Source organism: Myxine glutinosa, chromosome 6 (genome assembly GCF_964187855.1).
Source record: "Myxine glutinosa chromosome 6, kmMyxGlut1.1, whole genome shotgun sequence".
NCBI lineage: Eukaryota > Metazoa > Chordata > Myxini > Myxiniformes > Myxinidae > Myxine > Myxine glutinosa.
In genome coordinates this window covers 16,170,499-16,194,830 of record NC_136266.1, presented here as the reverse complement: position 1 = coordinate 16,194,830, position 24,332 = coordinate 16,170,499, and the positions used below count along the sequence as shown (strand labels likewise).

Sequence of the window (24,332 nt, the reverse complement as noted above, 5' to 3'; positions counted from 1 at the left end):
CCTCCTCCCATCTTCTTCCCCAAACAACAACAACAACAACAACAACTACAGCTACAACAACAACAACAACAACTACAGCTACAACAACAACAACAACAACAACTACAGCAACAACAACAACAACTACAACAACGGCGCGCGCGGGGGAGTGTGCGTCCTCCCCTCCGGCTCGGTTAGCCGCCATTATCCATGCGCCCCCACGGGGTTACCACGAAGGGGCTAGCTGTCAGCTCCTCGTCAAGGGCGGAGCCTGGTAAACCCCCCCCGCACCCAATGAGAAGCAACGTGCCGATTCCACGAGGCGGAGCTAACGAGCCGAGGGCGTGTCACTCCCCCGCCGGATATACGCAGCCGCTTGCCGGATGTGACGTAAGATGCGCCTCAGCTTGGAGAGAGAAGCCACCGCCACCCCCCAGCGCGACGATACCTCCCCGCATCTTTGGACCGGACCGGACCGTACTGGACCCTGCTTTGAGCCAAGAGTGCACCTTGAGCCATCGATACCCGCTGTCCCTTTTCATCAACCCCCGTGTGAGTCAGCCTTGTCCCGTTTGTCTGTAGTCTGTCCGGGGTTAATATAAGAGCGTGTCTAAGTGCCTGTCTTTCTGTGATTATAACTCTAGCCCCTGTAATCTGACCTTTCCGTACGAATATAATCTCCTCCGGAGGTCTTGAGAACTGAACCCTTGGTGTCGTATTGTGTTATTGTAATCCAGCCGGGTGTCTTCTTTTTCTTATTGAGCCAGCGTAACGCGACTAGTCAACGTTCGGGCACAATCGGGTAACTTGTGCGGACACGACGGCCATTCCGCTCGGCCCACCTTAACATCAAAGTCGTGTCTGTAACAATATGAACACTGCAAGGACTCTGGGGTGAATTAGTGGGGGTAGAAAAGATCAAGGTTTTGGATGGGGGAAGATAAGAGATGGTGGTGAACAGCTGTTTTAAACACCTGGAGGGATGAGTGGGATTGAAGGGAGTGGGGGAGTTTGTTCCAGAGGCGGGAGAAAAGGGGAATGAAAGAGTGAAGGTGAGCAGAGAGCCTAGATTTTGGCAGTTTAACCATAAGAGGGTTGCAGGCAGATCTTGAGCGACCTGAAGGAATATTGGGGGGACAGAGCACAGAGAGAGCTGGGGGAGCAAGGCCGGAGAGGAGTCGGTAGAAGAAAGAACTTTTCTATAAATGAAGAATATCATTGCCTTAGAAAGCTTGTACTTGGTGAATCTCCCACATTTTGTGACCAATTAACTACCATGGCCTGTGGGCCTTCTGGATTATTACTAAACCTCATCACCCAAGGCATGAAGATTCTCTCCCTCAAGAAGAGCAAGTCTAAAACCTGTTACTCAATTTAATCTTTTCTGCATTAACTAGCGGACGAATTTGACACCAAACAAAAACGATCATTAAATTGTCTTCACTAAAAGATCATTAGAGCCAAGGCAAGCAGCAGCAATTCGCTCTTGGTGTCGATCATAGACGCCGCGCGGTGCCCATGCCAGGGAAAATCGTTCCACGTAGTCTGAACCTTTGTGATCCAATTGCGACTAATCGGGGATGTTTTGGCTACTCAAATGTTTCATGGGATTTCAACGACAGCGCACTGCATCCCACAGCTGCATGCCCCTTCCAAACAAAATTCATGCCTTCATTTTGTGCATTTCACAATTCTTTGCAGCGCAACATATGAAAAAAACAAAAAAATAGCAGGTCATGGGTTCTTCACATTCTGTCACCCATAAAAAATTGCGGTCTAGTTTTGGGGAAATTTGCCTGAATCTTTTGGGGTTTTCAGGCCCCTCCACTGTCCCGGAGGTGGTGTTGCTGTCTATGTCAACAACTTCATTCCTCATGCACTGTCCATGGTCTGGGCTAATCCCTCCTGGCCCAGTTCAATACCTGTGGCTGCTCATTCCTTGCCACAACCACTTAATGATTGTCTGTGTGGTGTATCATCCACCGAATGATGACTACTCTCTCTCTCTCTACCTCTATTTACACTAAAATACATCAACTTTTAATCATCCATCCAAACTCTAACGTTCCTCATCTGCAACGAATTGAAATGCCACCACACCAGCTGACTACGTGTTAGTTCGCCAACAACCAGCCATGATATTCCAGCAAAGGCTTTCTGTGACTCCATGGATTTGCCCAATTTGTGAATTTCCAAACCTGCATCTCTGGAAATGGCACATCATCCTTCTAGACATGGCAATGACAAACTTTACACCCAATCTCTCTTGCTGACAAGATGGAGGGCATGAGCTGAAAGTTGGGCAGCGGTGCGACTCTTGGACATACTAAGAAAGGGAATGAACAAAGAGGAAAAGAGAGAGAGGAAGAGAGGAAGAGAGGAAACACTGAACCCTGCAAAGGTGCGTTAAGAAGCTTTAATAGGGGTATTGCAGATTATGGGTAAGGAAGATTACTTACAATTATAAGCAAAATCAAGGAAGCAATCATTGCTGGTAAATCTTTCCTCTTTTAAAAGAGCCTGATCCTCATCAATCGGTTGGTATTCCATCCTGGTCACTCAACGAGGAACATGCCACTATGACTCTCTCAACAAAGGTCAGAGGCCAAACATCTCAAAAAGGTCAGGACCACCTCCCTGGACAAATCATAGCATTGGACACTGTCATCCTGCTCTGCTTGCCAACCTCGCTACCTGTGACAAAAAGGCAGCTTCCGTACCTGCTTTTCAGATTTCCTTCACTGACGGTCAACACATTGCTGTCATTGCTTCAGATATTAAATCTTTCCTCTTCTCCAATGGCTTGATCTCTGATCATCAATTTGGTTTCAGACCTGGTCACTCTACTCTGGACATGCTGCTTCTGCTTTCTCAACAATGGATGGAGGTCCTCAACGCCAAACAAGAAATTAGAGCTGTCTCCCATGACATTTCACGTGCCTTCGATACGGTCTGGCACCCTGCTCTGCTCTGCTCTCCAAACTCTCCTCCTTTGGTATCCATGGAAATCTCCACGCATGGCTGGCGGACTTCCTCTCTGGTCGTAGTCAACGTGTGGCCCTGAATGGGTTTCTCTCATCTCCTCTTCCTGTTCAGGCTGGAGTTCCCCAAGGTAGTGTTCTGGGCCCTGTGCTTTTTCTGGTCTTCATCAATGATCTCTCTGACTCTCTTGAAAATCCTCTCTATCTCTTTGCTGACGACTCTACTCTCTGTCGCTCCATTCCTCATCCCTCAGATCGGCAGTCTGCAGCCTCCTCACTCTCTGCAGACCTGGACAAAATCACAGACTGGTCAAACAAGTGGAACATGTCTTTCAATCCTGACAAATCTCACACTCTTACAATGTCTCTCCGAAAGGACCGACTGGGCAACCCTCCCATCTACTTTCTCAACAATCCTCTCCAAGAAGTTCTGTCGCTCAAGCTTTTGGGTCTCACTATCTGCCATGATCTTTCTTGGGAAAACCACATTTCCAAGCTGGCCTCCAAAGCCAGTCGCCGACTGGGCATCCTCCGTCGTGCGAAGTCCTTCCTTGGCACACCTGAGCTCCTCACCACATACAAGGCTTTCATCCGCAGCTCAATGGAATACTGTTCCCCCCTCTGGGCTGGTGCTCCTGCCTCACACCTTGCTCGGCTTCACGCTGTTGAGGCCAAAGCTTTCAGAATCATTGGAATCTCCTGCGATGTAGTCAACGCCGAGGGCCTTTCACTCACTCACCGCAGGCAGGTTGGTGGTCTTTCTGTCTTCTACCGACTCCTCTCCTGCCTTGCTCCCCCAGCTCTCTCTGTGCTCTGTCCCCCCAATATTCCTTCAGGTCGCACAAGATCTGCCTGCAACCCTCTTATGGTTAAACTGCCAAAGTCTAGGCTCTCTGCTCACCTTCACTCTTTCATTCCCCTTTTCTCCCGCCTCTGGAACAAACTCCCCCACTCCCTTCAATCCCACTCCTCCCTCCAGGTCTTTAAAACAGCTGTTCACCACCATCTCTTATCGTCCCCCATCGAAAACCTTGATCTTTTCTACCCCCGGTAATTCACCCCAGAGTCCTTGCAGTGTTCATATGTTTTAATCCTCTCCCACCTCCCCCCAAGTCCTCCCGATGTCCCTGCTCTCAAATGTTGTGTTTGTGTCCTTCCCCCTCTTCCCCCTCTCTTTTGTGTCCTTGCCCCTCTCTCCCCATCTTGTCTGCCGCTCCCCTTGTTTTTTGTGTTTTGTGTGTCGGTTTGTCTTTTTGTGTGATTAATGTTAGCTCTTTCACGAGCCTCGATGTTGTATACAAAAAAAAAAAAAAAAAAAAAAAAAAAAAATGTAGCCCTCTTGTATCCACTCCAAGTTGAAGCGAAAGTGCCTCCAAGACAGTGTACTGGGCCCAATATCATTATTTAGCTGCAAAAAACAATCTGGTTGATGACCTGGAACATGCTCTCTACCTTTATGCAGAGAATCCACATTGAGTCATACATTACGAATTCACATTGACTTGCTGACAGCAGCTGATCCATTCCATGCTGACCTGGAATTTATTATATTCTGGTCTGGAAATGGAACATGGCCTTCGATACTGGCAAATCTCGCAGCTTTACCGTGTTACTGTGGAAAAATCATCAAATTAACCCAACTGTCTATTTCCATGGTCAGCCATTGTAAGGTTATGGTTTAGTGTCATGAACTTAGTGTCTGGACTCTGTGTCCTCTCTCCTGACAAGGTGGAGAAGTTTCTGTCAAACCTCAACTCTGATTCTGCAACTGGACCAGACGGCATCAGACCACAGGTCCTAAAATCCTGCTCTGCTGCTCTATCTCACCCTCTCTCTGTTCTCTTCACCCTCACTTTTGCTCAAGGTCATCTGCCATCAGTTTGGGAATCAGCCGACATTACCGCTTTACACAAAAAGGTGCAAAAACAGATCCTTGCAACTACAGACCAATTAGCCTGCTCCAAATTATCAGCAAAGTCATGGAATCCATCATTGCTTCGAATATCAAATCCATCCTCTTCTCCAATGGCTTGATCTCGGATCATCAATTTGGATTCGAACCAGGTCATTCTACTCTGGACATGCTGTTTCTGCTGTCTCAACAATGGATAGAGGTCCTTAATGCCAAACAGGAAATCAGAGCTGTCTCCCTTGACAAATAACGTGCCTTCGATACGGTCTGGCACCCAGCTCTGCTCACCAAACTCTCCTCCTATGGTATCCATGGAAATCTCCATGCATGGCTTGCGGACTTCCTCTCTGGTCGTAGTCAACGTGTGGCCCTGGATGGATTGCTCTCATCTCCCCTTCCTGTTCAGGCTGGAGTTCCCCAAGCCAGTGTTATGGACCCTGTGCTTTTTCTGGTCTTCATCAATGATCTCTCCGACTCTGGAAAATCCTCTCTATCTCTTTGCTGATGACTCCACTCTCTGCCGCTCCATTCCTCTTCCCTCATTTCGGCAGTCTGCAGCCTCCTCACTCTCTGCAGATCTGGACAAAATCACAGACTGGTCAAACAAGTGGAACATGTCTTTCAATCCTGACAAATCTCACACTCTTACAATGTCTCTCCGAAAAGACCGACTGGACAACCCTTCCATCTACTTTCTCAACAATCCTCTCCAAGAAGTTCTGTCACTCAAGCTTTTGGGTCTCACTATCTACTATGATCTTTCCAGGGAAAACCACATTTCCAAGCTGGCCTCCAAAGCCAGTCTCCGACTGGGCGTCCTCCGTCGTGCAAAGTCCTTCCTTGGCAGACCTGAGCTCCTCACCACATACAAGGCTTTCATCTGCAACTCAAAGGAACACTGCCCTCACCTCTGGGCTGGTGCTTCTGCCTCACACCTAGCTTGGCTTCATGCTGTTGAAACCAAAACTTTCAGAATCATTGGAATCTCCCGCAATGAAGCTAATTCTGAGGGCCTTTCACTCACTCACCGCAGCAGGCAGGTGGTCTTTCTGTCTTCCACCAACTCCTATCCGGCCTAGCTCTCCCAGCTCTATATGTGCTCTGTCCCCAAAATATTCCTACAGGTCGCACAAGATCCGCCAGCAACCCTCTTATGGTGAAATTGCCAAAATCAAGACTCTCTGCTCACCTTCACTCTTTCATTCCTCTTTACTCCCGCCTCTGGATCAAACTCCCTCACTCTCTTCAATCCCACTCCTCCCTCCAGGTCTTTAAAACAGCTGTTCACCACCATCTCTTATCTTCCCCCATCCAAAACCTTGATCTTTTCTACACTTGTTAATTCACACCAGATCGACTTTTTTGAAATACCGACTTCTTTCCTGGAAGTCCGAGCAGTGTCCATGTGTTTTATACCTCTCCCAGCCCCCCCACACCTCCACCCCGCTTCCCAATCCTCCTCCTCCCAAGCCCTCTCCCTCCCACAGATCTCCTGATGTCCCTGTTCTCTGCTGTTGTACTTGTGTGCTTCCCTCTCTCACCCCATCTTGTCTCCCGCTCCCTTTATTGTATGTTTTGTGTGTCCGTTATTTTTGTGATTAATGTTCGCTCTTACACGAACCTCGATCTTGTAAACAAAAAAACGAAAAACCTTCTCGACGTCACCATCAGCCACGACCTCTTCTTGACTGGCCAAAGAGCAAAGCTGACCTCCAATGGCATCTACAGGCAGGGAGGGCTTTCCTCAATCATTCACAGTTATTCCATGAAAATTCACCCAAACCCTAACAACTCAGCCTGCAAGACTTAATGTAGAGCACTCAGGGGAGTACTGCACTCCCCTATGGGATGGCACTCCAGCATCAAACCTGTTTCTCCTATATTCTGTCTAATTTAAACCTCTCAACATTATTGGCCATCTCCCTATGTTGAGGCCGAAACACAATGCTTGTTGTTCTCTCATCGCAGGCAGGTCAGTGGTCTCTATTTTTTATCCCCCTCTTCTGTTCAAGCTCCCTTTACTCTCCCAGTTGTCCCACTTCAGGACATATGCTTTGCTCAACTAACCAATTCCTGTTTAAATTCCCAAAATCCAGACTTCGCACGCACTTCCATTCTTTTTCTATTTTTGTGCAATTGCCTTCCAGAGGTCGTTCAATAATTCTGTTCCCTCTGAGGGCTTCAAGCAGGCAGTGCACCACAATCTTTGGTGACCTCCAGTCCCTACCCAAAGGATTTTATACCCACACTAACTGGCACTTCCCATTGCTCAGTATGTTACTTGCAAGTGACTGTGTTTTTCTTTTTCTTTCTCTCTTTTTTTTTCTTTTTCTCTTTCTCTTTTTCTCTCTCTTTTTCTCTCTCTTTTTCTCTCTCTTTTTCTTTCTTTCTTTCTCTTTCTCTTTCTCTTTCTCTTTCTCTTTCTCTCTCTCTCTCTCTCTCTCTCTCTCTCTCTCTCTCAGCCTGTTGTGACTTCCACACTGTCAGTGCATTGAATTTTACCCTCCGTCATCTCATTCTTCCACGAACATTGATTGTGTGTGTGTGCATGTGTGTGTGTGTGTGCATGTGTGTTAGAGATACATATTTTCATTGAATCGGAAAATGAAGTCTAAAAATCATATTGCAAAATCTCAGTATTTTCTTAATGGATCATACATCATCAATTTGTTGGAGAAATGAGCACCGGCAAAAAGGAATGCACGAGGCCCTTAACGCAAACTCGTCAATGAAGAAATCGTCCGCTCATACATGACAGCCCTGATTCTATTTTTGGCAGTAATGATGAAATGCAGTCAGTTATGATTGCATTCCACATGAGTCCAATTGCTTGCAAACCGCTCCACTCCATATTCACATCCATTGCCCTCTTTGGTGTACAAAGTACAAATGTAAGGGTCAGTCACAATGTCATGGACAATCATGATGGATGTGTAGACACGGTAAATACAGGCATAGCCGGGACAAGAAACATTAATTGCATTTTCAGCAATGTGCGTTTGTTCCCCTAAGCATGGTGGGACAATGTAACTTTCAGGAATTTTTTTCTAACAAAATCAGGAAGCATTAAAGCTTGGTATTCCAAACACAGATTGTTGTCATAACGAAAAGAGGGACACTGGTTAAAATTCAGTGGGAAATCCTCCGCAGATGTGCAGCAAGTCGTGATGTGACAAATATCCAGCGGGTACTGTTGCACACATGTAAATATGATTTTTCCAAATGCTGAATCCCAGAAGTCCACATTTTATAGTTTTTACACAATATCTGTCAAGCTTCCCGATGCCTCGTTTTAAAAACATCACGTGTTTATAATTATATAGGATTATTATTCCATAACATTTTGTGGCGGTTAGCTGATTTGTAAAAACGGAAATGCATGATACAAAATGGCTGACTGGTGTTAACAATAGCTGATCAGTCTCACTCACATCGCTGGAGATTATCTGAGAAGCTTTGGCCATTTTGATAGGGATGGCATCAGCCCTCATGTCGTACCCAAGGCCACGAGACTTGGCCCACTCTAGACGGTAAAACGTCTGCAACACCGATGTTCCAAAATTATGCTCCATTTTGGAATAACATACAATAGTCAGGTAAGAAAACAAGAAAAATGCAACATTTGAGAAAGATCATGGAAACAAAATTACAATATTTAAAGAATATTTTGAATTGCTCCACAATGCTCGTACCTCACTGGCATTGTAGGCATTCAATCTGGCCTGTAACAACAACGGCGTGTCTGGCATGACATGAACGCGAGTCTTCTCCCTTTCCCAGCTTTCCTTATAAAACCGCTGCAAAGATTTTTTAAAAACAGAGCGAAGCAAACACACACTAGTCAAAGCTTCTATAATTCTACATTTTTACAAGTCGATAGTACAGGTTGTACAGTAAGCCTCATAGTCATCAATAATGACCTCCTGTAGTAAAGAAAGACCAGACAAGGCCAAGGAAGCAGATTGCCCCATCCTGAAGGTCATTGATGAGCGCTTCTTAACAAGCAATCCAATTGTGCCAGATGAATCCTCCTGAAATGAACTTGGTTTCCTGGAGCTCAAAATCCATATCCCAAATACCTCTGTCTTCAGCTGGATTTATCTCCACAAACTCTGGGATACCACGCTAGTGCCCTCTCCAATTACTATTCTAATGTCCTCACCAACAAGCCACCACTGCACTCGAACACACAGTTTTAACACTTACGTCATTGAGGTTTTGAGAGTTGATTTTAGCCTGAAGAAAAATCGGATCATCAACTATGGAGGTGAACTTGAGGGTGTCCGGGTGCTGTCGGTAATTCTTATCGCTCAGGATTTCTGATGCTCTCTGGGCCTTCTGCATGTCCGGCGAACCAGTGGGGTGCCAGCCAATGCCACGTGACCACTCAAGGTCTGCTTTGTAAGCATTCTGTTTTAAAAGAAAGATATCATAATTCAAAGTAAGAAAACAGATTAAGCATCCTTTTATAAAATTTATACAGAGACTACCTACACTTTATGAAAGATCTTGAACATAAACCACAAGAATATTGGGAGACATCAATATGGGAGATGAATTTCAACTAGAGCGAAGTCGATGGCGTGCCATTGCAAATCCACACGCCTCCCACCGAGAGTGAAGTTGAAGGATGGCATAAAGTTCCACCAGGGTTGACCCAATATCAAATTTTGAGTTAATTTTTGTTTCTGCTTTGACCGCTGTGACTCTAAATCCCCACCCCCTGGAGCATGAATCAGGGAGAGGGGGTAAAATCGAAAAATTTGTTACATATTTCATGCGACCCCCAATGTTGACTGCATATACAAAGTTTCAATAAAAAAAGTTTTAAAATGTGCCCGTAATTGAATTTCTTGGTATTTGACCTTTTTGACCCCACCCCAAGGGGCGGGGCCAAAAATAATACTGCTCTTGCACCTTCGTGCCATGTGGTGATCAAATCTACCAAGATTAGTGAATTTTTACACAACCGTTCAGGAGTGGATAGAGAGTCGGATGAACAGATGGTCAGATAGACAGACAGACAGACGCAGCCGATTACAACCTATTTCAATAAAATAAAATAGAGCAGACTGACAGAGCCCCAACCACCTATTTTTTTTAGTTTGGGGATAATCTACAATATTTCAACCTGTGATATCAGTATGACAAGCTACATGTTCAGATGGGCCAACCTGATGAAAAACAATCTCATGAGGACAACATGACGGGACATAAAATCAGACTCACGTCGCTCTGTTGCTCGGAGGCAATCCTGGCATGGACATTGCCGATATTGTCTATCAGGCACGTCCAATCATGAGGGACGTTCTTGTAGTTCACGTCACTCAACTGATGTTGACACTTCTTAGCCAAAACCAAGTCTAGCATGTCCAACGATAGGTGCATGTCTGTCTTGTACTTCTCGTACACCTTCTTGTACTCTCGCTCACTTTGGATCTTGGCAACTTTCATGGAGTTGGCCAGCTTCATGTCACCTTCCAAGGTCAACGAGCCAATGTGGTGGCCCTGTTGCTTCCGGTAGCCTTCTTTATACTTGTACTGCAGGAAATTCAGTCATAAGTGATATTCATTCAGGCCAGTTGTAAAAAGCAGGACAGACTTGAATCTATGAGCAATAAAATAAAATCAATTTATCGAATTGTGACGTTTCATTTGTCGAATTAGATAAAAGTAATTATTATTATGAAGAGGTGTGATGTAAGCATGGCCCTTTATGTAAAAATTCAAACATCATAATTGCCAAACTGAATATTTACATGTATCATGGCCTTCAAAAGATTTGAAAGTCAATAAAGTACAGGAAGAGGCTGTTTGGCCCATTATGTCCGTGCCGTAGCCATATAGTACTCCGTCCCTTCTGTGGCATATGCAGGTAGTGCTATTTATAAAGGGTGTCCCATAAACAGGTAAATGTTTTAAATGCATATACCTTTTTTGTTTTAGTGCTATGATAATAGGATTGGCATTAGAAATTGGCAACCCGTAGAGATTCCGATTATTTTATTTTATTCCAGATTGACCAGTGATGAAAATGTATCAGCGAAGTAGGTAAAGAATAAAGAGTGAATGAATGAATGATCGTTTTAAGGCCATTTTTCCCCACTAGAGCAGGGGTTAGCCTTGCGGGCCCCATGACAATCATGGTTGCCTGTTTGAGGCAATGTTTTTTATGGCCGGATGCCCTTCCTGACCAACCCTTAGTCACCTCTTACGATGCGCAGGAATACGGTGTACCTATTCTAAATCGGGGTACACACCGGGATCATTCATCCCAGCAACCTGGTACTCAATTTGCCGACCTCAGAAGGATGACAGGCCGAGTCAACCCCCCCTGGCGTTAATTCAGCGATCGACCGGGATTCAAACTCAGGATCCTATGATCCTCGGATCCCAAGCTGGCACCCTAACCGCTAAGCCTACACCAGGCAAAATAACAAAACAAAAAGAACAAAGTGTGGATATGAAAATATCACAAGAATAATTCCACGTTAATCATTTAAATTCATCCCACAACCAAATTTCCTGATATTTCTGGATTATAAAACTTTTTTTAAGTTGCTCTTTCTAATGACGTTAGCCTGGTGTTGGGCTAGCGGCTAGGGTGCCAGCTTAGGATCCTGGGTTCGAATCCCGGTCGATCGCTGAATTAACGCCAGGGGGGTTGACTCAGCCTGTCATCCTTCCGAGGTCGGCAAATTGAGTACCAGTTCACTGGTAATTCCCTGTTTGTCATAAAAAGGCGACAAAAAGGGTTGGCGGCAGGAAGGGCATCCGGCCGTAAAACATTGCTTCAAAAAGGGGGCCAAAAAAACAACAACAACCACGGTCCCCGAAAAAGGCCAACCCCCGCTTGCGGGGAAAAATGGCCTCTAAAGGTGTTTTTTGTTTGTTTTTGTTTTTTTCTAATGACGTCAGTCTAAAAGGTTACATCATTTACAATAGCATAACTTTTCATTGGACATGCTATACAGAGCTAACCTCATTTTATTATTTGTGTAGCAGCAGAATTGTCCAGGAAAAGGAAACATCTGCCACCGGTTATTTTACACACAACTTCAAAATATATATATTGTCTTGCGAGAGCAATGATAAAGTAGATCATGCAAGTCAAGGTGTTTGAACATACATCACTGCAAATTGCCTGCATGGCCTTGGCTGCACGAATAGGAATGGCATCTGGCCTAATGTCATGGCCGTGTTTCCTGGACTCCGCCCACTCCATGCGATACATTCTCTGTGGAAATGTTCAGAGACAACTGGTGCATAAGATATCCTTGGAACAGGATAGGGCTTACACAACGCACGACGTGAGCAGGAGTGTCAAAAAATCAGCGACAAATTAGATGAGGAAACGTAAATATGGCAGGCCGGTTGTCGTGAAGAATAATACTTTGGAAGAAGAACGGAGAAATGTTGCTTACATCACTTATATTGAGAGCATTCAGCTTGGCCTGGAGCAGGAGTGGAGTATCCGGCATCACGTGCACCTGGGTTTTTTCACTGTCCCAAACTTCCCTATACAACCTCTGGAAACAAAAGAAGAAAACATCATGTGATTAATTAGTGAGAATCAGGTTTAATTCATCTCTGCCCTTTCTGACTGAGGAATTGATCAATAAAATGATGGTGCAATAAGTTTAGTAAAATTTACAAGTAAATCGAGTTCATAAGTTTAGTGGAATTGATGAGTACATTTATTACGAAATAAGTATAGAAGTGATGAGTAAATTTATGATTTAATAAGTATAGAAGTGATGAGTAAATTTATGATTTAATAAGTATAGAAGTGAGGAGTAAATTTATGATTTAATAAGTATAGCAGTGATGAGTAAATTTATGATTTAATAAGTATAGAAGTGATTAGTAAATTTATGATTTAATAAGTATAGAAGTGATGAGTAAATTTATGATTTAATAAGTATAGAAGTGATTAGTAAATTTATGATTTAATAAGTATAGAAGTGATGAGTAAATTTATGATTTAATAAGTATAGAAGTGATTAGTAAATTTATGATTTAATAAGTATAGAAGTGATGAGTAAATTTCTGATTTAATAAGTATAGAAGTGATGAGTAAATTTATGATATAATAAGTATAGAAGTGATGAGTAAATTTATGATTTAATCAGTATAGAAGTGATGAGTAAATTAATGATTTAATAAGTGTAGAAGTGATGAGTAAATTTATGATTTAATAAGTATAGAAGTGATGAGTAAATTTATGATTTAATAAGTATAGAAGTGATGAGTAAATTTATGATTTAATAAGTATAGAAGTGATGAGTAAATTTATGATTTAATAAGTATAGAAGTGATGAGTAAATTTATGATTTAATAAGTATAGAAGTGATGAGTAAATTTATGATTTAATAAGTATAGAAGTGATGAGTAAATTTATGTTTTAATAAGTATAGAAGTGATGAGTAAATTTATGGTTTTATCAGTTCAGTGGAAATGATGAGTAAATTGATAATATAGCAAGTTCAATAGAATTGATGATAACATTTTTGATTTAATAAGTTTAGTGGAAATTATGAGTCAATTGATTATGTAAAAGTTCAGTGGAATTGATGAGTACATTTATGATTTAATAAGTTTAGTAGAATTGATGAGTAAATTTATGATTCAATAAGTTTAGTTGAATTGATTAGTACATTTATGATTTAATAAGTTTAGTAGAATTGATGAGTAAATTTATGATTTAATAAGTTTAGTGGAATTGATGAGTAAATTTATGATTTAATAAGTTTAGTGGAAATGATAAGAAAATTGATTATGTAAAAGTTCAGTGGAATTGATGAGTAAATTTATGATTTAATAAGTTTAGTAGAATTGATGAGTAAATTTATGATTTAATAAGTTTAGTGCAATTGAGTAAATTTATTATGTAATAAGTTTAGTGGAATTGATGAGTAAATTGATTATGTAATGTAATAAGTCTTTTGGAATATATAAGTAAATTTATGATTAAACAAGCATAGAAGTGATGAATAAATTAGTTTAGTAATTGTTTAGTAAATTGAGGTTTTGGTATGTTGAGCGCAAGTGATGAGTAAATTAATGACTTAATAAGCATATTGTAATTGATGAGTGAATAGATTTAATGATTGTCTTGTGGAATTGATGGGGACAAACTATGAGGGTGGTTAGAATTTAACCTGGACGTTTTTGTAAGCAGAAATCTAGGCTCATGCAGGAGCTAAATGACGGAGGGCAGAAAATTCATAGAATGAGTGAGGATCAAAATAAAAGGCTCAAAAAAGTGAGGATCAGAAGTATACAAATCAACAATTTGTCGGAATTTTTTTTATTAATAGCGTCGGTATCCAGTACCGGCCATATTCATGGAATTCCTTCTTTAATGAACATTTGTAAAAATGTGGCTAATGAAGATAACAAAGTGGGTGGAAGAGCAAATAATTATGAAATTTCTGGTCAAGAAAATACATGAAGAGTTTTGAAACTGACAGATTATTTGGTGCACAGTATGGTGATGATTCCTTTAAAAAAAAATATGGATACAAGCTTACAGTAGTTATAAATAAAAGCCTTGGTCAAATTTCAATCACCCTTGTAACAATAATATTGAGCCACTGAACTAGAATTGATACTGAAATCAACCCTGCGTTTTGTAGAAGTTGCGATTAGCAGGTGTTAACCTTTTGCTTTGTATTTCATCCTTGTCTTATAAAGAGAGTAAATGCCAAACTATTGTTCTGGTCTCGTAATAACCACCGGAGTGCAAACTTGTCTCTGTGTTCCATGTGCTACACTGATGTGGACAGTGAAAAGGAGGTGGTCGTGCCCCTTTTATAGGACAGAATGTCGATGAGGAATCAATTAAAGTGAAGAGAAGGTATGCCAATATCCATTAAATTTCTGCCAAATTGCATCCAAAAAAACACCTGAATGTTTGAGACACAGAGCCGACCTAGTAAAGTGAAACAGGTCAGACTCAGAAGAAAGTAAGAAATAAATAAAATAAAAACAATGAAGAGAGAAAAGGGGAAATGTGTAGGAGGAAAAGAACTGCATTTCAAGCACCACACTTAAAATAACATTTTACATGGGGATCCCAATCTTCAAATTGGATCACACAATGATTTCACATGATGAAAAAAACCCAACAAAGATGGCTCCAATAACAATTATTTCATTGAACTAAAAGTGCACCAATAATATGGCTCATGAGTACATTTTGTTATTGTTTATGGAGTGAAACGTCCAAATGTGAAATGTAAAAATTATTCATCAAATAAATAAAATCTGTCTACTTAATAAGGATTTCTTTACCTCAACAAGAGCTTGTTAAAATGTTAGCATTATTCAATAAGTGGTATTGACGATTAGATATTCACGTTATTGAGGTTGTCAGAGTTGATCTTAGCCTGCAGCAGGAATGGATCGTCCAGTATAGAGGTGTACTTGAGGGTGGCAGGGTGCTGCCGGTACTTATTTTCGCTGAGGATTTCTGATGCTCTCTGGGCCTTTTTCATTTCCAATGAACCCATGGGGACCCAACCGATGCCCCGTAACCACTCCAAGTCGGCTTTGTAAATGTTCTAGGGGTGGGTGGGAGGAATTAAACAAAAGACTCAATGACATTTTCAAAATGTTAACACAATTAGATCGTCATGTTGTTGGTCGATATCTGTTTATGTACACGTGTTGGAGATCATGACAAACCCTAAATAACATTTAAGCGTTGTGGGAGTAACACAAAAATATGCAAAGACATCCTAAGACTGAGAAACCGAGCTGGCAGGACACAAAAAAGGAGTTTAAGGGAGGGCACAAAAAGGAGTTTTAAGACAGGACACAAAAAGGAGTTTTAAGGCAGGACACAAAAAAGGAGTTTTAAGTGAGGGCACAAAAAAGGAGTTTTAAGGCAGAACACAAAAAGGAGTTTTAAGGCAGGACACAAAAAAGGAGTTTTAAGGGAGGACACAAAAAAGGAGTTTCAAGGCAGGACACAAAAAAGGAGTTTTAAGGCAGAACACAAAAAGGAGTTTTAAGGCAGAACACAAAAAGGAGTTTTAAGGGAGTAACAAAAAGGAGTTTTAAGGCAGGACACAAAAAAGGAGTTTTAAGGGAGTAACAAAAAGGAGTTTTAAGGCAGGACACAAAAAGGAGTTTTAAGGCAGGACACAAAAAGGAGTTTTAAGGCAGAACACAAAAAGGAGTTTTAAGGCAGAACACAAAAAGGAGTTTTAAGGGAGTAACAAAAAGGAGTTTTAAGGCAGAACACAAAAAGGAGTTTTAAGGGAGTAACAAAAAGGAGTTTTAAGGCAGGACACAAAAAAGGAGTTTTAAGGCAGGACACAAAAAAGGAGTTTTAAGGGAGGACACAAAAAAGGAGTTTCAAGGCAGGACACAAAAAAGGAGTTTGAAGGCAGAACACAAAAAGGAGTTTTAAGGCAGAACACAAAAAGGAGTTTTAAGGCAGGACACAAAAAGGAGTTTTAAGGCAGGACACAAAAAGGAGTTTTAAGGCAGAACACAAAAAGGAGTTTTAAGGCAGAACACAAAAAGGAGTTTTAAGGCAGGACACAAAAAGGAGTTTGAAGGCAGAACACAAAAAGGAGTTTTAAGACAGGACACAAAAAAGGAGTTTTAAGGGAGGACATAAAAAAGGAGTTTCAAGGCAGGACACAAAAAAGGAGTTTTAAGGCAGAACACAAAAAGGAGTTTTAAGGCAGAACACAAAAAAGGAGTTTCAAGGCAGGACACAAAAAGGAGTTTTAAGGGAGGACACAAAAAAGGAGTTTTAAGGGAGGACACAAAAAAGGAGTTTTAAGGCAGGACACAAAAAAGGAGTTTTAAGGCAGAACACAAAAAGGAGTTTTAAGGCAGAACACAAAAAGGAGTTTTAAGGCAGGACACAAAAAAGGAGTTTTAAGGCAGAACACAAAAAAGGAGTTTTAAGGCAGAACACAAAAAGGAGTTTTAAGGCAGAACACAAAAAGGAGTTTTAAGGCAGAACACAAAAAGGAGTTTTAAGGCAGAACACAAAAAGGAGTTTTAAGGCAGGACACAAAAAAGGAGTTTTAAGGGAGGACACAAAAAAGGAGTTTTAAGGCAGAACACAAAAAGGAGTTTTAAGCGAGGACACAAAAAAGGAGTTTCAAGGCAGAACACAAAAAGGAGTTTTAAGGGAGGGCACAAAAAGGAGTTTTAAGGCAGGACACAAAAAAGGAGTTTTAAGGCAGAACACAAAAAGGAGTTTTAAGGCAGGACACAAAAAAGGAGTTTTAAGGGAGGACACAAAAAAGGAGTTTTAAGGCAGAACACAAAAAGGAGTTTTAAGGGAGGACACAAAAAAGGAGTTTCAAGGCAGAACACAAAAAGGAGTTTTAAGGCAGAACACAAAAAGGAGTTTCAAGGCAGAACACAAAAAGGAGTTTTAAGGCAGAACACAAAAAGGAGTTTTAAGGCAGGGCACAAAAAGGAGTTTTAAGGGAGGACACAAAAAAGGAGTTTCAAGGCAGGACACAAAAAATGAGTTTTAAGGCAGGACACAAAAAAGGAGTTTTAAGGCAGAACACAAAAAGGAGTTTTAAGGCAGAACACAAAAAAGGAGTTTTAAGGCAGAACACAAAAAGGAGTTTTAAGGCCGGACACAAAAAAGGAGTTTTAAGGCAGAACACAAAATGGAGTTTTAAGGCAGGACACAAAAAAGGAGTTTTAAGGCAGAACACAAAAAGGAGTTTTAAGGCAGAACACAAAAAGGAGTTTTAAGGCAGAACACAAAAAAGGAGTTTTAAGGCAGAACACAAAAAGGAGTTTTAAGGCCGGACACAAAAAAGGAGTTTTAAGGCAGAACACAAAATGGAGTTTTAAGGCAGGACACAAAAAAGGAGTTTTAAGGCAGAACACAAAAAGGAGTTTTAAGGCAGGACACAAAAAAGGAGTTTCAAGGCAGGACACAAAAAAGGAGTTTTAAGGGAGGACACAACAGTTTAGAATAGGTACACCGTATCCCTGCACATCGTAAGAGGCGACTAAGGGTTGGCGTCAGGAAGGGCATCCGGCCATAAAAACATTGCCTCAAACAGGGAACCATGATTGTCATGGGGCCCACAAGGCTAACCCCCGCTCTAGCGGGGAAAATGGCCTTAAAACGATCATTCATTCATTCATTCATTCCTCTGGATCTTTGGGGTCTTCTGGGCCTTCAGGTTATTTTCAGTCTTCAGTGTATTTTGGGTCTTTGGGGTATTTAATGGTCTTTGAGGTATTTTGGATCTTCGGAGTCCTTTGGGTCTTTACGGGTCGTGGGGTCTTTTCAGTCTTTTGGGTCTTTATGGGTCTTTGGGGAATTTTGGATCTTCAGGGTCTTTTGGGTTTTATGGTATTTTGGGTATTTAATGATCTTGGGGGTTTTTGGGTCTTCAGGGTCTTTTCTGTCATTAACGGTCTTTAGGGTCTTCAGGGTTTTTTGGGACTTTAATGGTCTTCAGGGTCTTTTGGGTCTTCAGGGTATTTTGAGTGTTTGTGGTGCATTGGGTCTTCAGGGTCTTTTTGGTCTATTGGTTCCTCAGAGTCCTTGGGGTCTTCTGGATACTTGGGGTATTTTGGGTCGTCTGGGTCATTTGGGTCCTCGGGGTCATTGGGTCCTTTTGGGTGTTTGTGTCTTTGGGGTATTTCAGGGTCTTTGGGGTATTTTGGGTCCTCAGAGTATTTTGGGTATTCAGAATCCTTGGGCTCTTTTGGGTCCTCTGGGTCCTTGGGGTATTTGGGTCCTTGGGGTCTTGTAGGTCTTTTTTACCGGTGGACACACAGTCATATTCAATGATTGCCCATTGAAACCCCACTCAAATCTCTCCTAATACGCTACCCAACGCCGTTTAAACCTACACTTATGAAGGGGGACAGACATCATACAAACACACAAACACATTGTGTTTTATATGGTAGATATATACAGAACAAGATATTTGCCTAAGGTACAACTTTCATGTTGTAAGGCCTTCACACACAATAAAAATGTGACTTCAATCTCACAATTGTCAACACAATGACTTTCTTCTGGGTTAGACTTACATCACTCTGTATCTCGTAGGCATTCTTGGCATGGACGTAGCCAATTTTGTCTGGAAGATATGTCCAAGCATGAGGGACATTCTTGTAGTTCACATCACTCAACTGATGCTGACACTTCTTAGCCAAAACCAGGTCCAGCATATCCACCGGTAGGTGCATATCTGTCTTGTACTTCTCGTACACCTTCTTGTACTCGCGATCACTTTGGATCTTGGCCACTTTCATGGAGTTCGCCAGCTTCAGGTCGCCATCCAAGGTCAATGAGCCAATGTGGTGGCCCCTTTGTTTCCGGTAGCCTTCTTTGTACTTGTACTGGTAAAAACAATAATGGAAAATTTCAGATTTTTCAAATTTCTAATTTCAGACAAATATTTGATAGCAACAGCATTTTAAAGATAATTCAACACTGGTAATGATTGAAATTTGGATATTTGTTGTAAAATGATATGTGATATACAGTAGGTGGCATTTGATTTTTCTAAATTATTGCATTGTAATATCCTGATGGTTTGGTTTATATTAGTCATGTTGCGTTGGCAACCACTCTATATAATATTCATTTTGCATATTCATTTATGTTGTAGACGTTGCATATTCATTTTAATAAATCAAAAGTTTAAGGGCTTTTGTGGCAAAATACCTGTCACCTGTATGTAAAGTTTTTTCGCTTAAATCTTCTGGGTCTCACCTCACTGGAGATTATCTGAGAGGCTTTGGCTGACTTGATGGGGATGGCATCAGCCCTCATGTCATAGCCATGGCTGCGAGATTCGGCCCAGTCTCGGTGATAAAATGTCTGCATTGGCCAATCAGACAGCATCAAAAAACCATCAGAGTAGTTCAGCTTTCAAGATGGTAAATATCACATAGCTATAGTATAAAATCAACCTGTGAGTCAGAAATGAGGAAAGAAGCACAAGATCAACAAGAAAAAGAGCAATCAGAGATTGCAAACCCTCGTCAGGATGTATTTTCAGTGGTTAAGGCTTTTGTGTTAAAACAAATATGGTGGCCGAACCACGTGACAGATTACGTCATCATTATTTTTTTTTCTAAACTAATTTATTCCAAGATTATGCTCATGAAATTTCATCTTGATCGGATGAAGTTTTGTACTTGTCGAATTATGACGTCATAATAGAGGCACCTATGACATCATTAACATATTTTATTCCCCATGGAGAGTTCTTTACAATGAGCCATGTCTCAATTTTTTTTCTATTCAGCACTTTCGGAGATAAAGAGGTGCAAAGTTTTTCAGTATTTCCAAGATGGCGGCCGAACCACGTGACCTATGACGTCATAATTATCATTTTTTTATTATACAGGTGGAGTTGCACCTATGGTGAAAATTTCCTGTCAATCGGACCAACGGTTGCAGAGAAAATCATATTTATTCTGTGCGGACAAATAAACAGACAAACAAACAGACAAACAAACAGACAAACAGAAAAAACAAACAGACAAACAAACAGACAAACAGACAAACAAACAGACTCAAATGCAATACCCTCTCCTCTGGCGAGGGTAATAATTTCTAAACTTAAAGCAAACAAAGAAACACAATACTATTGATCTTCGCGCAAGTCTGGAGGATCATGGGACTGGTTGAGGTTGAGGTTGAGGACCACCTTACAGAATCAAACAACCTTATGAAAATAATATTATTTTAAATCAACAACTTACATCACTTCTGTTTTGTGCGTTTAGCTTGGCTTGGAGAAAAAATGGAGTGTCTGGCATTACGTGCACTTGGGTCTTCTCATTGTCCCAAGCTTCCTTGTATAACCTCTGTAAACCCACAGCAATATCAGTGCAGAGATGTTATTACAGAGTTAAATATAACATCTGCCCAAACATAACAAAAAATATAAGGCACAAAGCTCCACAATCGCACACATCAATGCCTCACATCATTGATGTTTCGAGAGTTGATCTTAGCCTGGACCAAGATGGGATCTTCTAAAATAGTGGTAAACTTGAAAGTGTCCGGATGCTGCCGGTACTTCCTATCGCTCAGGATTTCTGCTGCCGCTTGGGCCCTCTGCATGTCCGGCGAACCGGTGGGGAGCCAGCCAATGCCACGTGACCACTCAAGGTCTGCCTTGTAATTGTTCTGTTGGAAAATTAAAAGAAGCTTCAGTGGGTTAGGCAAAAAGAAGCACAAACAGAGTGAAAAGAGATCATTTCAGGAGGAAGGAATGATGAGAGATGAACTCGGACTCACATCGCTCTGCAGCTCGTAGGCAAACTTGGCATGAACGTTCCCGATATGATCCGGTAGGCAAGTCCATTGATGGGGGATATTCTTGTAGTTAATATTGCTAATCATGTTCTGGCAGTTTTTCGCCGTAACAAAATTGAGCATGTCGACGGGAAGATGCATGTTCGTTTTCTCCTTCTCGTAGGCCTTCTTGTACTCGCGCTCACTCTGGATCTTTGCCACTTTCATCGAGTGTACCAGCTTGGGGTCATCCTCCAGGCTCTGGGCTCCGATATGATGTCCTCTTTGCTTATAATAAGCCGCCTTGTACTTGTACTGCAAGTACGAATAAACATCACCTCAAAGTTATTTTTGCATGAGCTAACTCACCTTGTTACTATTCAGGAGCCAGAAATGTATAAAATTGTTCTTACATCGCTAGCAATGTCCCTGGAAGCTTTGGCAACCTTCAGTGGGATGGCATCAATCCGCATGTCATATCCATGCTTCCTGGATTCCTCCCACTCTGCTTTATAGTGGTTCTGAAAATCAATATAAATTAGCTATTGGCACACGTGCTGATGAGGACAATGGAAAATAATAATAAAATAACAATGCAGAACAGGAAAGGGATTGAAATCTTGCCTGGCTGGCATTGTAAGCATTCAATTTGGCTTGTAGCAGTTCTGGAGTATCGGGCATGACGTGGATTCGAGTTTTGTCCACATTCCATGCTGCCTTGTAGTGCCTCTGTAAAAAAGAATACATTTAGAACCTCGCAATCAATCTCTGCTCGAGGTTCCAGGTACTTTGTTACCAATCTTGCACTTACTGGAGTGAAGAATGATTATCACGCTGCCAAGTTAAATTATGATACTCACATCATTGAGGTTTTCAGAGTTGATTTTAGCCTGGACCAAGATAGGATCGTCCAGTACAAATGTGAACTTCAGGGTGTCCGGGTGCTGTCGGTAATTCTTATTGCTCAGGATTTCTGACGCTCTCTGGGCCTTCTGCATTTCCAGTGAACCCGTAGGAACCCAACCGCTGCCACGTAACCACTCAAGGTCTGCCTTGTAAGCATTCTGTTTGAAAACAAGTGACGCGTCATGAAACAAATAACTAACTAGAACAATGCGACTGTGTCGCCAATATGCCTCCGCATAGTCCCACTACAGGAAGATGCCATCACTCTGCATATGTATGGGTAGGGGATCACGTTTGTGAAGTTTCGTGTTGATTGGATAAGGTTCGTTTTTCTATCCAAGATGGCTGCCAAACTACTTGCCCTATGACATCATTTTCAAACTATATGCAACAGTGCTGTTAGATGGTATTTGTAAAATTTGGCATCGATAGGGTGAGCGGTTTCAAAGATATAATTATTTAATATTTTCCTTCAATCCAAAATGGCTGCCAAACCATGTGACCTATGATGTCATAAATTTAATATTTCAATACAAATGGGTCATAGATCATGTGCATGCAATTTCAGTTTTTTAGGACAAGGAATTCGATTAAAACATTTTTGGCTGGTATACCACTTCACCTATGATGTCATCATTATGCTTTTGTTTCCCATTGGAAGTACTTGACAACGTGCCAAGTTTCAAATTTTTCCATTCAGTGGTTTCCGAGAAATAATTTTTTAACTATTTGCTTTTAATCCAAGATGGCTGCCATACCATGTGACCTATGACGTCACAATTATCATACAAACATTCTGCATGGGTGTTACTCCTACCCTGATAGTTTCATCTCAATTGGACATATGGTTGCTGAGAAAAACGAGGTTTAACCCGTATGGACGGACGGACGTACGGAAGGACGGACGGACGGACTTATGGACGGTCACAAAAACATAATGCCTCCGGCGATTTTGTCGGTGGAGGCATAAAAAACAGGCCGAGGAAAAACTGAGTATTCCTAGGAGATGAATGGGATGGGACAACAAACGCAACTCACGTCACTCTGCAGCTCGTAGGCGTTCTTGGCGTGAACATTGCAGATATTGTCTGGCAGACACGTCCACTGATGAGGGATTTTCTTGTAGTTAACATTGCTAATCATGTTCTGGCAGTTTTTGGCTGAAACAAAGTCAAGCATGTCGACAGGAAGATGCATGTTCGTTTTCTCCTTCTCGTAGGCCTTCTTGTACTCGCGCTCACTCTGGATCTTGGCTACTTTCATGGAGTGGACGAGTTTGGGGTCATCCTCCAGGCTCAGGGCTCCGATGTGATGTCCTCTTTGCTTCCGGTAAGCCTCTTTGTATTTGTACTGTAAATGCACAATTTACATGGCAAACACTCAATGTCTTGATGGTAAAAGGTAAAACCCTCAATCCCCCCATTTAAAGTCATCTTGAGGAATGAATAACTAGGCAAGATGGAGCTCGTATTTGCTTGTGTTGCGCATTCCTTAATCATGCAAGCCTTTTCTTTTACAGTGTAAGGTAAAGGTAAAAATAAACTTAGAGCTTATTTAAATGTCAGCAAGAATAATCTCTACATTATTATTGCTTTGGATAAAATGCCAATTAAATAAATATGATTAAACAACAAAAATCATGATCCGGCAGTTTTTGGCCGAAACAAGCTCGAGCGAGAATCCACGTTCATGAACAAGTCTGATCCCAAATATCAGTGTCCTTTAAAAAAAAGAATCCTTGAACATGATGTCGGTTTCTGACTCAATTACCCATGTGCTTTGAAATGATAATATGTTTAAAATTCAATCATTTCCTACTCAATGAGGAAGAATTTATTTACATTTATGTATTTATGTACATAATTATGTGTTGGTGTTGGGCTAGCGGCTAGGGTGCCGGCTTAGGATCCTAGCATCCTGGGTTCGAATCCCGGTCGATCGCTGAATTAACGCCAGGGGGGTTGACAGCCTGTCATCCTTCCGAGGTCAGCTAATTGAGTACCAGTTCACTGGTAATTCCCTGTTTGTCGTTAAAGGCGGCAAAAAGGGTTGGCGTCAGGAAGGGCATCCGGCCGTAAAACATTGCTTCAAAAAGGGGACCAAAAAACAACAACAACCACGGTTCCCGAAAAAGGCCAACCCCCGCAAAAATGGCCTCTAAAGGTGGTTATATTTATTATATATATTATGTATTTATGTACAGAGTGGTCACAAGGTCCCTATGCATAATAATGTGTCCTCTGTTACTTATTTGTTCTATTTGTTTTCCAGGTACGGCTTCAGC

General features: G+C 41.6%; 1 protein-coding gene across 1 annotated transcript in view; it reads right to left on the bottom strand.

The window, feature by feature from the left end:
• The window catches only part of LOC137429336 (nebulin-like), a 289,229-nt gene that overhangs the window by 109,793 nt on the left and 155,104 nt on the right, over positions 1 to 24,332 (bottom strand). The window contains exons 66-81 of the mRNA XM_078779632.1: positions 23,087 to 23,398; positions 22,003 to 22,206; positions 21,767 to 21,871; positions 21,556 to 21,663; positions 21,146 to 21,457; positions 20,831 to 21,034; positions 20,605 to 20,709; positions 19,607 to 19,714; positions 18,919 to 19,230; positions 15,234 to 15,437; positions 12,297 to 12,401; positions 12,002 to 12,109; positions 10,102 to 10,413; positions 9,079 to 9,282; positions 8,565 to 8,669; positions 8,304 to 8,411 (exon numbers count right to left, since the gene is read on the bottom strand). Coding sequence (XP_078635758.1) covers positions 8,304 to 8,411; positions 8,565 to 8,669; positions 9,079 to 9,282; positions 10,102 to 10,413; positions 12,002 to 12,109; positions 12,297 to 12,401; positions 15,234 to 15,437; positions 18,919 to 19,230; positions 19,607 to 19,714; positions 20,605 to 20,709; positions 20,831 to 21,034; positions 21,146 to 21,457; positions 21,556 to 21,663; positions 21,767 to 21,871; positions 22,003 to 22,206; positions 23,087 to 23,398 — 2,916 coding nt within the window. The remainder of the gene's footprint in view (positions 1 to 8,303; positions 8,412 to 8,564; positions 8,670 to 9,078; positions 9,283 to 10,101; positions 10,414 to 12,001; positions 12,110 to 12,296; positions 12,402 to 15,233; positions 15,438 to 18,918; positions 19,231 to 19,606; positions 19,715 to 20,604; positions 20,710 to 20,830; positions 21,035 to 21,145; positions 21,458 to 21,555; positions 21,664 to 21,766; positions 21,872 to 22,002; positions 22,207 to 23,086; positions 23,399 to 24,332) is intronic.